Raw genomic sequence first — 17,692 nt, forward strand, 5'->3', positions numbered from 1 at the left:
AGGGCCCTTTATCCATTCTAGATTGTTCTAGCGTTTCCCAAAGGAGGCTAAGAGACATCGTTACCAATAACCCAGGGAATAAAGGAACTGAGGCTGTGAATTCAGCCAATAAGGTCCCCCAAAGATTTGCTGGTGCCCATTCCGTAACTCTATGTCAAGCAACTTCCTGAAGATAGATGTGTTTATGGGTTGACTTCACAAGGAGTGGCCAAGGAACTCGGCACTGACGCAGTTTGGGGCTCTGGGGCACTAGAGCACCTTGGGATTTGGCAAAACAGTTACAAAGTCATGGGTAGGGCTTACAAAACCATAGATGGTCGTTTACCAGAGACAGTCTATTATAGCCCGAAACGCTATACCATGCAAGACCCTGACAAGTGTTGGTTGGACATGTCCCTTCTGCTGCGACCCTTTGATGCGGTTCCTATTGCTGTGACCCCCCCCCCAGCCATAAAATTATTTCCGTTGCCACTTCATAACTGTAATTCTGCTACTGCTGTAAATCATAATGTAAATATGCCTAGAGATAGAGGTTGGCCCAAGGGGAGACTCAGGTTGAGACCTGCTGCTCTCCTGCAATCCTCTTCGTACTGCCTTGGTTTGTTTCCTTCTCCACTTAACTTCCCTAGCTTTTGAACGGGAATGCATTGAAACTTAAATATGCAAGCCAAGTTATTTCTTGGAATAAATGCATGTAGCCTAGAACTGGCTTACATGCTAGGCAGATGAAATAAGCCCGTGTGTTCTGTAGGTCTGTGCCGAGGAGAAGTGCCCGACCCTGGTGAACCTGGCTCACATGATGAGTTTGTACAGCACGCACACCTACTCCCGAGACTGTTCCAACTGGATCAACGTGGTGTGCCGCTACCTGCACGACTCCTTCTCGGATGCGACCTTCAGTCTTGTGACTTACCTGGCAGAGGTGAATGGAGGGGCCTTTGACCTGCTCGGTAGGGAAATCGTCAAGTGGCTGCTTGCAGAAGCAGCTCTGTGGTGCCAACTAGTCTCCGAGTTGAAAGTGAGTGGCGAGAGCGTCAGAGAAGAGAGACGGAGCTGATTCGAGTACAAAAGGATTTTTTAAGTCGGATGTTTTCCTCCCACTCCCATTTCGTTTCTCAATCATTGCCTTAGTTGACATGAACGCAAATGCCTTAGTTAGGATTTCTGTTGCTGTGATACGTATCACCCCAACTCTCTCAGGGACATTCTGTGATGTGGAGCCGTAAGCAAAATCAACCCTTTCCTAAGTCGCCCTGAGAGAGTTGGGGTGGAAATCTGGGGCAGGGGCTAGTATAAAGACCATGGAGGGGTGCTGCTTGCTGGCTTGCTCGGCCTGCTTTCTTCTGTACCCCAGAACCATCTACCGAAGGGTGTTGCCACCTACAATGGGCTGGGCTTTCTCAGATCAATCTTTAATAAATAAAAAAAAAAGGAAAGAAAGGCCCCAGGTGCTTGCCTCCAGAGCAGCCTGGGGAAGGCATTTTCTTTACTGATGTTCTTAATTACTCTAGCCTGTGTGTGTCAGGTTGACATCAATACTGCAGGCACGGTGATAATGTAAACCTCTCCTTTATGGAAAATGGAAAGTGTGATTTGGTGGTGTTGATCCTGGAGAATGGGTGCAAATTTTCTGTCTTCAAAATCAGTTCTTGGAAGCTAGGCTCATACCTGTGATCACAGCAGTCAAGAAACTAGAGGTTTTGAGACCAGCCTGGGCTACACCGTGAATTCCAGAAAGGGAAGAAATAATCAAAACTCAAGAGAGAATAAAATCTTTGCTTTTTTTTTTTTTCTACTAAAGTATGTTTCTTTTTGGTGGTCAGAGGTGTGTGAACTGGCCATTGAGGGTCCAGGTGGCAGTCAGTCTTTTCAGTTTTATAGGATAAAATCTTGTGCAAGATCAGTTAGCTACTATCTAGTTTTATAAGTGGTTTATGAATAGTAGTTCATTCTTCGGTGATAGTAGTCACTTTTTCTTTCACCTAAAATTAATATTATTTATTTATTATTTAAGGCTGTCATTGAGTTGAGAAATAGTTAACCTTTCTGACAGAAGAAAAGATTTTATATATATATATATATATATATATATTATATATATATATATATATAAAACCTTTTATTATAGCAGTGTCCTGACAACTTGAACACAGTAACAGATTAAGCCTGTTCGTGCTGTTCAGCTGTGTGAATGTGATGCCGTGTTTTGTTCAGCCCGATTAAAGCCTACGTTTAAACCTGCTTTCCAGCTCCTAGAGAAAGGGTTGTCCAGCATGCAGCAGTCGCTGCTCCAGATCATCTACAGTCTCCTGAGTCACGTCGACCTGTCTGCTGCCCCGGCCAAGCAGTTTAACCTGGAAATCATAAAGATCATTGGCAAATACGTACAGGTGAGTGACCGCAGAACTCAAGGGCAGCGTTGCTCAACGCGAGATAATTCAGGAGTATAACATTCGGAAGCACCCTAGATACTCAAGGGTAGGGATGTTCTCAGTGTGACACAGAAGAACCGTCTGGATGATTGCATTGGTGTGATGCTTTTGTCAGATTTAACAGTCGCGTTTCCACAGCAGCTAGAGCGTGTGTGTGTGGATGCAAAAGGCAGTAGTAGGTACCATCTCTGAAAATTAGGGCTGAGATTTACTTCGTTCTTTGTGTGACTCTCTGCATTAGCCGGGTGTTATGTATTAGATAATAAAACCTTTAGAAACAGAAGACTACTTTAAAAGTCTGCATTTGAGAGTTGGCTTTTGTATGTCAGGAAGTACCAGACATTTAGAAAGTAGAAACCCAAGCTCTGTTTAAATGTGAACGGCAACTGGCAAACTGGTAGGCGCTGCATCTCACCTTTAAACCACTTGTGAAAGAAAGGTGCTGTTAGGGAAAGCATCAAGGGAGGGCTGGAGAGATGGCAGAGTGTGTGCTGCTCTTGCAGAGGACCCAAGTTTAGTCCCAAGCACACGCGCACACACACACACACACACACACTGCATAATTAAAGAATAATAGTAATGAAATAAAAATAAACTATCCCGAGAACAATTATCTGAGAGCCTTCACAGACGAGTATTTTCAGTTTATACCCCACTGGTGCATCATTTACTGAGCAGAATTTTCAAAGGGAAATACTGAGTCTAGTCCCAATCCAAAATTAATCAACTTGTAGGAAACCGTTTTTGAGGTGTTAGGGGTGTGTCTCAGTGGCAGAAGGTTTTTTTTTTAATGAGTTTTTTCTGTGTATTCTTTTTAGTAATTTAAAAAAAAAACAATTATGAGGGTCTGGAGAGTGTTTTTGAGCCCTGGTTGCTCTTCCAGAGGACCCAGGTTTGATTCCCAGCATCATTTGGTAACTCACAACCATCTGTGGGAAGCTGATGCCTCCCTCTGGCCTCTTCCAGCATAGCACACATGCATTACAGAGTCGTGTGTGCAGGCAAAAATCACCCACACACATTAAAAGAAAAAGAAAAGGTGATCATAAGTTCTTTCCTAGACAGCAACTCTTCTGCACATACGTGTCTGTCATAGCAGTCTCTAAATTACTTTGTAGGAATATATAAAACTAAGAAAAATGAAGTATAACTGGGAAACATAGGCACCATGATGAGGAACACCTTCTTCTGAAACTCCTGAGGGTGTGCCTCATATTTGGGGTCCTGGGTAGTCAAGAAACAAGTCCATGGGCTAAGACAGCTCAGCAGTTAAGAACACTTGTTGCTTTTGGTTAGGACCCGAGTTTGACAACCAGCACCCACATGGCAGCTCACAGCCGTCTGTAACTCCAGTTCCAAGGGATCCAACACCCTCTTGTGGTCTCTGTAGACACCGCACAAATGTGTGTAGGCACAGACAGGCAAAGCACCCACACATGAAATAAAATAAGTTTTTTAAAGAGGTCAAAATGGGTTTTAGTGTCTATGTCTAAAATGTCTATATTTTAAAAAATTTTATTGTCTTATTTAAGATTTAGATTTGAAGTCAAAAGCTTCACCTGGAGAGTTCATATGTATGTGACTCCTGTAAGAGCAGCCAGGTTCCTGCATACAACTTTCCAGATCGATGATTTACAAAGTACCTCCTGGGAGAAAAAATAAGGGCCTCCATTAGGAAGAATCTGTGTGTGCGATCATCTAACACCACCAGACTTTCCTATGTTTAGTAGCTCAGACCTCTCAAAGCTCTCAGAGGAAAATGAGTCACTGTATAGACATCTTACAGCAATACTGTTCCCACAGTCTACGGCATTGCCTGGGTTCTTTGTTCATCGGCGTGCCCACCTGTAACGCTCATGTTGACTCTTTCTGAACCCAGAGTCCTTACTGGAAGGAAGCCCTCAACATCCTCAAGCTGGTGGTGTCCCGCTCTGCAAGTCTGGTTGTGCCCAATGACATCCCCAAGGCCTATGGAGTAGATGTAGGTTCTCCGGAGATATCCTTCGCTAAGATTTTCAATAACGTCTCAAAGGAGTTGCCCGGCAAGACCTTGGACTTTCACTTTGACATCTCTGAGGTAAGGCGCCCCACAGTCGAAACTGTACTGTTGGGAGTTCTCGCTCAAGCCTAAGACTTGTACTTGGAATCAGATACTGTAATAGTGTTTGTAAAACTGGGAGAAGGCTGGCTCTGAGGAAGCTTACATCGTCTTGAGGAAACAGGCAGATGAGCATCGCGATTCTGCCTGGCTGGAAGTAAGGTAGCAGTGCTCTGGGAATCTACAGTACGCTCCTGAAGGTGTTCTCAGAAAGGAGGGAACATTGCCAGGCGGTGATGGCACATGCCTTTAATCCCAGCACTGGAGAGGCAGAGGCCGGTGGATCTCTGTGAGTGAGTTCAAGGCCAGCCTGGTCTACAAGAGCTAATTCTAGGACAGGCTCCAAAGCAATATGGAGAAACAATGTCTGGAACTACACACACACACAAAAGAAGGGAAACGTTTAAGCTGAGTATAGAAAAATAGCTCTAAGGGAGCAGATGTGACAGTTTGGGGGTACCTTGGTCAGGGTTTCTTTTGCTGTCATAAAACACTACAACCAATGTCAGCTTGGAGAGGAAAGGGTTTATTTCATCTTACAACTGGTAGTGTATCTTCCAGGGAAGGCAGGGCTGGGACCTGGAGGCAGGAGCTGCTGTAGAGGCCATGGAGGAGTGCTGCTTACTGGTTTGCTCAGCCTGCTTTCCTGATCATTTGTAGACAGTGTCATGATAGACCTATTGTTAACCCTTGCTTGTTTCTTTGCTGTGGAAACCTTGAGCCAGCTTTGGCATTTGTTTCTGTGTAGACGCCCATCATTGGGAACAAGTACGGAGGCCAGCACAGCGCCGCGGGAAGGAATGGGAAAGCCAAGGTGATCGCCGTCACCAGGAGCACGTCCTCCACCTCCTCTGGCTCCACCTCCAATGCCCTGGTTCCTGTCAGCTGGAAACGGCCACAGTTATCACAGGTGCGGAGAGGGCGCCGGCACGGGCTGGAGGAATCGATTTTGTGAGCATGCGCACACCTGAGAACTGGCTGAGTTTACCCATACTAACCCAGGGATTTCCTTCCTGTTAGCGGAGAACAAGAGAGAAGCTGATGAGCGTGCTGTCCCTCTGTGGCCCCGAATCTGGCCTCCCAAAGAATCCGTCTGTGAGTAATGGGCATGTAGATAAAAAGCGCCAAAATCATTGTGTCTTGGTGCTTGCCTTCTCTAAGTAAGTCCTGGTATTAACCAAGAATGAAAAGGAGGCGGTCTTGTCTGTTGCAAAATCTGGCGGCTATGCTGATCGAGTGTTGAACTAGTTAGGCACGAAGAGTAAATTGAAATTCTACATTGCTTGGAGAGTCGGGCTGACAGGGATCTTGAGGGGCTGGTCCTTCAGACTCAGAGTGACAAAAGTGATGGACAAACCTTTTTTTTCCCCCTCTTTTTTAACCTTTCTCGGGGCGTCAGGTTGTATTTTCTTCTAATGAGGATCTGGAAGGCGGGGACCAGCAGACCAGCTTGATTTCCACCACAGAGGACATAATTCAGGAAGAAGAAGTTGCCGTGGAAGACAACAGCAGTGAGCAGCAGTTCGGCGTCTTTAAGGACTTTGACTTCTTGGATGTTGAGTTGGAAGATGCAGAGGTAAGAACGTGGGCTTTCTTGACATTTCCAGATAGTCACGCTCGAGCCAGACTCTGACCATGCCATCTTCCCTTACGGAGATGACTGTAGAGTCCAGAAAGATAAACTAATACGGAGCTCTGAGTGCCACAGTTAGTCACAGAAGAGTCCGTGCCTGTCTTTACAGGGTAAAAAAGGGACTCACGGTGGTTATTTTAGTGTATTCAAGTTCAAGAAAGGTGCTTTCCAAACCCTAACCTTGCAGAACCCAAAGCGTCTAATCTACCTTGAGAAATAGCCAGAGTGGATCCGAGGGCGCAGTGGGCAGAGCTCTTGAAGCGCAAAGTGGAGTGAACAGTTTGGGTTTAATCTGTCAGTCTTACACAACTGATTTCCAGATAAAATTCCATTTGAAAGAATTCCTCCGTTTAGGGGGAATGCGTTCTTTTGTGAAAGCCTCTATTTCAGACAGTCCCTCCCATGTAAAGAGATATAAATCAGCCTTTTCTCTTTTTGCCAGTGTAGTACAGTTTGTCACACCAGGGCTTTAGACTGTGAAGAATTACGTTCTTCAGACTTGGAGGCTCAGCACGAACATAGCATAAATCCCGACTGGAGTGAGGCTGAATTGTGTCGTCTCTCTTGTGACCTCTTTTGAAGTTGGCAACAGTTGTGTCTTGATAGCTGTGACCTTGGTTTTAAACTATATTGAAAAACGACCACTGTGTCTAACTGCAGCTGTCCCTGGGAAGAAATTAACCGTAACCCTGTATTGTCGCCAGTTGATTGTGGGTGCTAGAAGTCAGCCATTGCCTCGTCCCGAGTATGAGCTGTGTACATTTTGAAAATTTCTGTAAATCTCTCATGTCGCCGACGTGTATCACGGAAGCGTTGTTTTACGTGTCTGTCTCCAGCTCTCCCCCAGTTCCAATCACATGTCGGCTTCCCGCCAAAAGCTAAATCCAGAGCTTTCGTCCGTCTTTGGGTTTGAGAAATCACAGAGTTTTTCCCCCAAAAGCGTAGCATATATTTGAATGTGTGTCTTCGTGCTCTCTAACTTTGTGTGTTTTCCTTTTTGCTAACCAGGAACTGCAGGTAAGTTGCAGCCTGGTGTTGCGTGGATTGCGTCTTCGTTGTCACCTGTGATGTCGCTGTCCTCCCTGTGGTCTCATTCGTGCCTGTGTGTTAGAGTAGACATGACCTAGAGTCTAGATGTAGTCAGTCTCCCAGCGGTACGAGATGAATTTTCAAGAAAATGATTTAGTAAAAAATGACCAAATAATTTTTAATCTCTAAAAATAGAAGTATTTGATGACGGGTTAAACATTGAAAGAAACAGACGGGCTGATTGAAACTCTGCTTTTGATGATGCACTCAGTAATTTTTCACCTCGGTGTGTGTTTCTGGGTGTCATAACTTCTGCAGCGTCAATAAGCAATGCAGCCGCGCGCATCCTCAGATATCCTGTCTTGCTTTTCCAGGGGGAGAGCATGGACAATTTCAACTGGGGCGTCCGCCGGCGCTCGCTGGACAGTATTGACAAAGGAGACACGCCATCCCTCCAGGAGTACCCCTGTTCTAGCAGTACCCCCAGTCTGACCCTGACGAACCAGGAGGATACAGACGAGTCCTCGGAGGAAGAAGCTGCCCTCACGGCCAGCCAGATCCTGTCGCGCACACAGATGGTATTACTCTCACCTTTCCGCGAAGTAGAGGGGGCTCGACTAACCCTTAGCTTCGAATTCAAAGAAAAAAGGGGTGTTTGCATGCCTTCCGATTGTCATCTCATTATGTACAAAATGCATGCCCTGAAATAAGTCTTCTGTGGCTTGTGACGAAATCAGGCTCTTACAGGTACTCATCTCGTCAATCTCGGCTGACCACACAAGGCAAGCAGGGTTAGTGCGTTTCTACCGAGTAAGAGCCGTGTCTCAGAACACACAGCTAGTGAGTGGACCGGAAACAGGCTGTCCGTCTAGTCCCCTTGCACTGCGTCACCAAGGTCACACTTTACCATGTCACCAAAAATCCCCTACAGGGGATTAGTTCAGAAAAATGGCCAAGCTACTGGCCACAGAGACTAAAGGAGGCGCATGGTGAGCAGCCGTGGAGGCCAGCCATCAACCTCAGGGCCGGCTCTGCCTCTCTGATCATGGTTCAGACTATGCAAACTGTGATTATAAACTCGGGCTGGCTTTACCCACTTTGTCGGGTTGTGTAACCATTCCCTAAAAATAGACTGTAAACCGTAGTGGCTGAGTTAAGCCACCCAGCACCCAGTGACTGAGCGCCTATTAATGGCTAGCTCTCATGGAAGCCATGGGGCAGAGTTGACTACTTACCGACAAGACCAGCTCCGGTCCCAGTGGGTACTGAGGTAAAGAAACCCATTTAAAACTGCTTGGTCTGCATGGGAAAAAAATTAGTATTTGCCTCTGTGTATTCTAAATCAAAGGCTTGGTATTTGCTATGTTGAATACTCACCCAGGGAAAACAGTTACTGTACCTAGCCTCACCAATGACGCTCTGTTAGTATAAACAACTTTACTGGGTTTTCTTTTCTTACTTTTTGGTCTTAGTGAAACTGCTGTTGGTCTTGGCTTAGGTGACGGAGTGGTGCCCTCCATCACACCTGCCTGACCCTCCGCAGTTCCCGCTGTCACAGGTCCTCAGAGGGGCTGAGACGAAGCTCAGCAGAAGAGCATTTGCCTGGCATGCATAGGGTCCCTTCAATACCAGCACCACAAAAATAAATAAACCCTCAGACCAAACAGAATGACTGTGGGGCTGGGTGGGGCTCAGTTGGTGGATGCTTGCTTAGCTCAGACGAAGCACAGGGTTTGATCTCCATCGCCCCATAAGCCGGGCAGAGTGGTACATACCCAGGAGGCTGAGGCAGAAGGATCAGAAGTACAAGGGTCTTTGGTTATAGAGTTTGAGGTCTGCCTGGGATATATGAGCATCTCTCCCTGCTCCCACCCCAGAAAAATGGGATGATACATGAAAAATGAGAATTTTGGCTCAAGGCTAGTATAGTTCTTAGATAGCTCTCAGCTCTTTCCCTCGGTTTAGTTAGCCACAATTAACCTTGGGCATGCACCATCATGCTGAGGGATTAGCTGCTCCCATTCACAAACTATCCCAATACATTACTAGGTGGGGGAGGGAACTCCCAGAAGTCCTTTATAACTAAGCCCATAAAATATTGGCGACACATGCTGTTTCCTGTGACTGTCGCTGCTAACGAACGCGTCTCCCCTTTCAGCTGAACAGCGACTGTGTGGCGGATGACCTGATGCCCGAACACCAGGACCTGCTTCAGTCTCAGGACTCCGCCAGCAGCAACACAACAGAAGACGTGCTGCAGATCAGAGACGAGACCCCCAGTTTGGAGGCCTGTCTAGATAATGCTAGCAGCCAGCTGCCTGAGGTGGGGAGCCATGGGGCTGGTGCATGGCCAATCTAGGCTCCCTTCAGCACCCCGCCACATCCCTTGCTTTTCTTCCCCAGGAGTTTCCAGCTGACGTGCTGCTAATGATTTGATTTGTTTTCCGTATTTCTAACCTGTTGGGGTTGTTTTAAACGAAACTGTCCGACCTGGTTGGTTGTTTTTTAGTTTTGTTTCTTTCTTCTTCTTTTTTTTTTTTTTTACAAAGTTGACATGTCGGAAACAGCCTACAGGTTAAAAATAATGTCAAGTGTGTCAATGAGCATTTTGCGCTGCAGAGTGTGACTCGGTTATGGCGCAAGCGCTTCTCTGGGGACAGCAGGCGTTGCCTGGGGCGCTGTGTTTCTGTGAAGGACTGCTACCCTGTGTCCCTCCCCTTCCCTTTTGCTTTGTATGGGTTTCCTGTGATTTGGTGCTATGACTGGGTTAGGACCTCAGGCTAGCTGTGTTAGCAGCTGGTTTAATGAACCTTACCAAAGGACTTTGGAACCACTAGTATGGTTTTTGGAAGGCCTGTAAGAAGTAAGCCAGATTCCAAGCTAATGACTGACCAAAATAAGTAAGTATTAATTGTCTTTAGTGTTGTTGTTGCTTTTCTAAAGATGATTATAGATACTTTTTATTTTTTATTTTATTTATTTATTATGTATACAACATTCTGCCTCAATGTATGCTCGCACGCCAGAGGAGGGCGCCAGATCCCAGTACTGATGGTTGTGAGCCACCATGTGGTTGCTGGGAATTGAACTCAGGACCTCAGGAAGAGCAGCCGGTGCTCTTAACCTCTGAGCCATCTCTCCAGCCCCCTATAAATACTTTTTAAAAATGTAATTATTGCCTTAGCTCTGTGAAACAGGCTTTCTGCCCGGTAAGTATTAGAAACTGATGCATTTTTGTCCGTTAATGAAATTAATGTAGTTAACGAGACCTCAACTGACATGGTTATTAGTCCTTTGTAAGGCAAAGTCATGGGCTCTTAGTAGGCCAGGAATTGGACATGCCTGGACCCTCTTTAACAGTGAGCAGGTATATTTTGCATCGGAGGCATTTGGCTTCCTGATCATGGGTCTTTGAACTAATAGAATGAAGCTGTAAATAGCTCAGTCAAGTGTTCTTTGTGGTTTCACTAGGTGCCAGAGTTTCAGCAGGAGGCTAGGAAGAAAGGCGATGATTGAAAAGGCAGTTGCAGTGCGTGTGTGCGTGTGCGTGTGCGTGTGTGTGTGTGTGTGTTCACATATACCATTTCAACAGGAACTCACTTTGTTGAAGGACTCGTGGACATCCAGAGAGTAATAAACTGGTTTTTGGTGGGGACAGAGATACAGGACAGGTTTCAGGTAGAGGGGTAGCATGCAGAGGACATGGCATGTAAACCAACATGTTACATTCGGTGCAGTGTCCTGGAGAATAAAACGGGCGGAAGAAGAGGGAAGTGAGCTGAAGTGAAGAGGGTCGGGCATGCTGGTGGGGAGCACCATTCTCAAACTTAGACAAGCCCCGTCGAGAGCAGGAGACTGTGCGGACGTTCCTTTCAGGACGGGGCTCCACTGATGAGCGCTTTCATAGCGCCCTAGGTAATCAGTTTGAAAGGAAGCGAGGCCTCTGTGGGGTCCCTCTTTTGGTGCTTTCAGTTCCTGACAGAGTGACCTCTCATAGCAATCATGGCAGAAGCACGAACTAAGCAAATCTGTTCACCATGGCCTTAAATGAAACGGTAAAAGGAAGAAGAGCAAGGTCTTGCAGTCCCCTTCAGGGGCACCTTCCCCCAATGACCCAGTCCCACCTCTAAGTACCTTCCTATAGCATCACGTGGGGGAGCAAGCCCTTATCCACGGACCTTTAGAAGTATATTCCCATCCCAAAGCACAGCAATACCTATGCCACGGTAAGCAGTGTGTTGGAGCCTAGAGGTGAAGATGCAGCTTAGGTGAGCATGCATTCATTCATTTCTCCTTTTTTGAGGCAGGATCTTATTCCGCAGCCCCGGTCATTCTTGAATTCTTGGCAGTCCTCATGCCTCAGCCTCCCAAGGGCTATAAGTACAGGTGTGAGCCACCTTACCCAGTTTAGCCAGTGCTATTGCGCCCCTGTCCCATGCTAGACACACTAGTCTAGCATCTGGGCGTATAAAACAGGCAGCTGGTGGCATGGAGCCTAATCCTAGCAGGAGTAACAAGCAGGCAAAAACAAATGTTAACAAAACTGTGAATTACATCCTCTCCAGAAATTTAACAGTAATTGAATGATGAGAAAGTTAGCCTCAGAGTAATCCCATACACATATATGTAATCCCACATACATATATGGGATCGCTGTCTCTTTCTTGGCTGTTTTGCTTGTTTTGATTTAGAGTTTTTGATTTTGAGATGGAGTTCTCACTATGTAGCCTCGGCTGGCCTGGAACTCACTGCCTCAACCTCCCCAAGTGCTTGGATTACAGTCCTGAGCCTAGCTACACACAACAATATACAACTGACTAAAGAACTTTCTTCCTGAGCACCAAAAAGTCCCTCTGGGCATCTTTTCTACCAGAGGAAAAAACACTTCGGTTTACCCTTTTTTTTTCCTTTTTAATAAAGGATCCCTTCTCACTGTACACTTAGTGCCACTGAAGGGCGAGACTGGAAGGGTTAAGGCAGTATCATTTCAGACTGCCAGTCAAAGAATATCTCCTCCAGAGGAGTGCCAGCACAGCCCTGCCTCCGCTAGCTGGGCTGACATAATGTGTTTGTCCTTGTGTCTCCAATACAGTGTCCGGCGTTCCAGAACCACGCTCTGATAAAAGGAACCATAGGAAAGCACCAAGATAGTAAAATCATAGTTAGCTTTAAAGTAATTTCTGCTATTAGTTAGTTTTTATAGGTGAAATGGTTTATGAATTAAAGGAACAAATCTACGCAAAGGTTTGTCTGAAGATTTTAAAGTGTGCTGATATTGGGATGGTAAAGGAGTGTCTCAATTACTGTTCTGTTGCTGTGCAGAGATACCATGACCCAGGCAGCTCATACAAGGAAACATTTAATTAGGAACTTGCTGAAAGTTTCAGAACATGAGTCCATTATCATATGGGGACCAGGGATGCAGGCAGGCATGGCACTTGAGCAGTAGCTGAGAGCTCCCATCTTATCCCATCAGGATATCCAATACCTGAAAGTTCCAGGCAGAGAGAGAGAGAGAGAGAATGAGAATAATGAATAAGTTGGAACGTGAATGGCCACCCCCAGGAACACACCTCCTTTTTTTTGTTTTGTTTTGTTTTTCGAGACAGGGTTTCTCTGTGGTTTTGGAGCCTGTCCTGGAACTAGCTCTTGTAGACCAGGCTGGTCTCGAACTCACAGAGATCCGCCTGCCTCTGCCTCCTTTTAACAAGGCCACGTCTCCTAATCCTTCCTAAACAGTCCACCAACTGGGAACCAAATATTCAAATACATGAACCTATGGGGGTCGTTCTCATTCAAACCACCACAGGAGGCATATCCTGGGGAAACTTTGTAACTTCTCTTTGACTGGAAACAGTTCACTAGAGTCTGGAGAGATGGCTGAGCAGTTATGAGCACTTGCTGTTCTTCAGAGGACCCGAGTTCAGTTCTCAACAGCTATGACAGTCCACACCTCAATCCATCAGTGACTTCTGCTCCAGGATATCCAATGCCTCTAACCCACCAGCACATCCCTCGCACCAAAGCCTCTAACCCACCAGCACGCCCCTCGCACCAAAGCCTCTAACCCACCAGCACATCCCTCGCACCAATGCCTCTAACCCACCAGCACATCCCTCGCACCAATGCCTCTAACCCACCAGCACGCCCCTCACACCAAAGCCTCTAACCCACCAGCACACCCACTCACACGTTCGTATACCCACATCCAGACAAACACGCCTACAAAATTCAGAATAATAAAAGTAATCTAAAAAATAACTTCCGCTCTGATCTCTTCAGGGCACGTAGTCTTCCCTTGATTTCATTAAAGAACCTTCACTCATGAACCACAGAAAACTTTACACATAGAAAATGGACCTTTAAATGTAGCAAAATACGTGTGTGTGTGTGTGTGTGTGTGTGTGTGTGTGTGTGTGTGTGTGTGTGTATGTGTATCGAGTGACTGTAGAACTCAAGGAAATTGGAGTCTCGGGATCTGCATGTAAACAATAGAATCCATTCTTCTAACCCAGTGCACTACTTATTAAAATCTAGGGAAGTTGTTATACATCTCCAGTGTGTACTGAATAATAATACTTTCCAGTAAACTATCACTCAGAAAATATACCAGCAAGCAATAGCCAAATGCAGGTGCCCCCAAATGGAAAGCGGGGCTTCCTGCTGCCGTGTCTGGGTCTGTAGCACAGGACACTCAACTGATAGAGGGGAAAACTATACCAGTGAAACTGTGAGGACACTTCTAGCAGTGTTAGATAAATCATCTTTCCAGATTACTAGGTCTGTTTCTCCCATAGCCAGGTCTTTAAAACGTAACTTCCGACAGAACCTGCAGCTGTATTGAATAGAATCCACTGGGATGACTTAGGTCCTGCTCTGTGAGGTCAAGGTCCTTGCGCACCACATCCAGACCCATGGTCCTTAATGTACTTCCTGGTTCCCTGCCGTATTCCTCGGCCTTTGAGATCTTCTGGTGTCTTTCCCCAGAATAGCATCCCTAGCCGCATTTCTGTAAGCCCACCATGGGCTGTTTCCCTCAAAGACTGGTCTCGGGCCCCCGGCCACCATGCTCTTCTCCCTCTCCGGTTGGGTACCAGCAGGCGCTTGTATGTGGCTGGTGCTGTTTACCATCTGTATTCCATATGCCAGTGTGTGCTGTCGCCATTTGCATATTAGCCTAAGCCCGTTACAAGATTACGGACTCATAATCAAGAATTAATTTGTAGCAGAGCACCTGACTAGAATGTGCTCAGAATTCCTTTCAGAAGAGTGAACTAGGACTCAGGCTAATCCAGGGCTCTAACTTCTGCTTGCTTTTCACATTTTGTGGGGAAAATCCCATTTTTAAGCCATAAAAGAAAGATTAAAAAGTACTACAAATATAAAGTGACGATGGTCTAATGCCAAAAAAAAGCTTATCTTGGCTTCTAAACCGGTGCTGTTATTAGTCACAACTCCGAGGGATCAGACTAATATCCATGCAAGTTAGAAATGAATGTTGACACCATTATGATATATACTTTGAACGTGTTTACTTTTTTAACAGTGGTAGTTGGTTTATTTAGCCGGTGCCCATTGGGTTTCTCCCCCTTGGCAGTCACAGCAACATCCGCAGCATGGTAACAGTGGCTAGGAAGAGTGGGTCTTAACAGCCATTCACTCTATCGCATCAATTTTCAGGATTGCTCGTTTGCTGAGGGTTAGGGACATGTGGCCATTCTTGTTTAATAAATGCACATTTCATTTCAAAAGCTAATGACCTACAGTTTCCTAATCTTTTGTGAACTCCATCTCAGCCATGAGGCTTTATTGGGTCTCAAAGCTGAAATGAGCTATTGTCTTCTTACCTCAAGTCAGCTCTCCATATCACAGATAACAGGAAAGTGAACATGGTGGTTTGGGTTGAGTCTTTATGACTTGTGGGCAGCCCAGACCCATATTACCAATGGATGCAGTCTTGAGCCTACCTATAGCCAGAATTTACTGTGTTCTGATAAAACTAAAGGAGTGATAGGTAGTTCAAATAAGAGAGACTTTATAGTAATAACACCAAGTTCTCTTGTGTAGAGATATAATGTATACGATAGAAGGTATTTTAGTAAAAACAAAAAATCTATATTCTAGTCAACACCCAAATCCTGTACATAAGGAAAAAAAGAAAAAGTGTTTGGTGTTTTTATAGAACAGATGGCTGTATAATAATAACTTTCAAATTCTAGAGCTGGAGATTTGAGTCAGTAATAAATTTCTTGTGTGAGGCCCCTGGTTCATTTTTCTAAACTAGCAAAAAACAAAAGGAAAAAAGAAAAAGTGCGACATTTTAGAAGACAATTGTATGCATTCGCTGTTCCAAAACTATACAAACTAGATGATGTAAATGGGACTGGGGCCTTGGCGGTCATCTTTTATTGCATTGATAAACTTCTTGTAGTGTTGTTGAAGTCTGCTCAAGCTGTGATTATTTTACAGGATACAAGTTCAGTATTAAAGGAGGAACATGTTACAGCCTTTGAAGATGAGCGGTCATACATTATGCAAGACCAACAGGACCAGCTAGTGTGTCGAGGGATTCTTGATTTAGAAGAAACTGACATGCCAGAGCCTCTGGCTCCTGAGAGCTACCCCGAGTCCATCTGCGAAGAGGACGTCACCCTGGCTTTGAAAGAGCTGGATGAACGGTGTGAGGAGGAGGAGGCTGATTTCCCTGGGTTGTCCAGGTGCGCATGGTCACAGAGAGAAATGAGTCTCTGCAATGGCCCCACTCCTTCCCAACGTGTCCCTCCCCCACTCCCAATTATGAATTTTGATTAATTGGTATTTAGTCTATAATTATACTCTTCGTTTTTAAAGATAAGGCATACTATGATTTGTTTGTCCTTCCTCCCTCCCTCCCTCCCTCCCTCCCTCCCTCCCTCCCTTCCTTCCTTCCTGTTAGTATCCATACAAAGTAAAAGCATTTCATCCCTAACACACCACATGCCTATTTGGGCAGAACACCAAACAGCCAAGTATTAAAATCAATAGTAGAATAAATTTCTGGGTTACTAAAATAAACCTAAAATAATTCCAAAACGTCTCATCTGTCAGGGGTCAGGTGCTTAGTTAGATTACTGTAGGAAGCCCGAGCTGCCACTTGATGGTACCAAAGGATGACACGCTGCTCCCCTCAGATGTTTCTGCGCTGCGCATTAAACATATATCATCAGAATGGGAAGAATTCCCAATCAAGACTTTTCTTTGCTTGTGGACTGAGTAATTATTACATAAGTTCTTAAAGGAAATCCCTGTGGCTCTTTGAAAGTTTGCACACCAATCAGATCTATGATCTAAATTAAGATTTTGTCTAATGTCTGTTATTTATGACCATTTGTGGTTCGCCATGAGATTCCTGGTAAAGTATCTAACTTCACATGTTCTGTAAATATATTTATTTCTCCATTGCCAAAGTCAGCACTCTTGACGATGGCTAATATTTGAAACTAATATTTAATAATCAAGTATTTTGGCTTTACAGAAAAGCAAAAGCTTGATACTTAACGTGATAAGAGTCCTATTTTTTAACTCTCAATACATATAGAATGTTTGCCTGTATCTGAACGTATATATACAGATGTTCACCCTCTCGAGCATGCCTTTCTGATTGTACCACCTGACTATAAGGCCTGCGCAGTCCCACACAAGTTTAGGCTGACAGAATGCTGTAGGGGAAATGGTCAGGCTTTTGGCATCCTACAAGACTAAAGCAAAGCAGTTGACTTTGGTCCATTTCTACAACTGAAATTTCTACAACCCAAACAGAACGTTACATGTCTTCCGAGCACACAAGTCTAGGGTGCGGCATATTTTGTTCAATCACTTCAGTGATTCTTTATAAGGTAAAAGCTTATAAAATGCTTCAGGTGAGGATTTTGATATGCTCAAGCCTTACTCGAGTCTCCAAAGAATTTCATACATGAATACCGCCTGTATGTACAGATCTGTACCCACCCTCTTCCTCCTTCAACTGTTTGCTCCCTTCCTCTCTGTCTCTGTCTCTCTGTCTCTGTCTCTCTCTCTCTCTCTCTCTCTCACACACACACACACACACACACACACGCTGCTGAGAGTCCACTGACTGCTGCTCTTATGTGTATATGTTTAGGGCTGAGCATTGGGATCAGATATCCTATAGGTGCTCACGTCTGAAGAGATGGCTCCTCTTCGAGTGTTCAGCTATTGATTGTCTGTAGTTCATCTAGGGACGGGGCCTTGTGAAATTTCCCTATCACACCATCATGGCTACTGGTGGTGTTATGTGGGTTTTAGGCAGCCTTCCTGTTTAGATCTCATAGGAGCAGTTTCCCTATCAAGCACTATCTAGCAATAGGCGTCCTGGGCTCTGGCAATTAAAATCTTTCCACCTCTCTTCCTTGATGATCCTTGAGTCTTAACTGTAAAGTTGCCATCTTGTAATAGGAACCATTCGGTGTCAAGACCACAGGTAGCATTTCTCTATGGAGT

General features: G+C 45.2%; 1 protein-coding gene across 9 annotated transcripts in view; it reads left to right on the forward strand.

Moving 5' to 3' along the window:
* Fryl (FRY like transcription coactivator) overlaps window positions 1–17,692 on the forward strand; it is a 225,016-nt gene that overhangs the window by 193,709 nt on the left and 13,615 nt on the right. For all 9 annotated transcript variants that reach the window (XM_075943110.1, XM_075943111.1, XM_075943109.1 and 6 more), the window contains 9 exons: window positions 752–922; window positions 2,250–2,390; window positions 4,312–4,509; window positions 5,279–5,440; window positions 5,551–5,625; window positions 5,930–6,106; window positions 7,567–7,770; window positions 9,351–9,515; window positions 15,662–15,909. In XM_075943110.1, coding sequence (XP_075799225.1) covers window positions 752–922; window positions 2,250–2,390; window positions 4,312–4,509; window positions 5,279–5,440; window positions 5,551–5,625; window positions 5,930–6,106; window positions 7,567–7,770; window positions 9,351–9,515; window positions 15,662–15,909 — 1,541 coding nt within the window. The remainder of the gene's footprint in view (window positions 1–751; window positions 923–2,249; window positions 2,391–4,311; window positions 4,510–5,278; window positions 5,441–5,550; window positions 5,626–5,929; window positions 6,107–7,566; window positions 7,771–9,350; window positions 9,516–15,661; window positions 15,910–17,692) is intronic.

The sequence above is a fragment of the Microtus pennsylvanicus genome, chromosome 12 (genome assembly GCF_037038515.1).
Source record: "Microtus pennsylvanicus isolate mMicPen1 chromosome 12, mMicPen1.hap1, whole genome shotgun sequence".
In the NCBI taxonomy this organism is placed as follows: Eukaryota; Metazoa; Chordata; class Mammalia; order Rodentia; family Cricetidae; genus Microtus; species Microtus pennsylvanicus.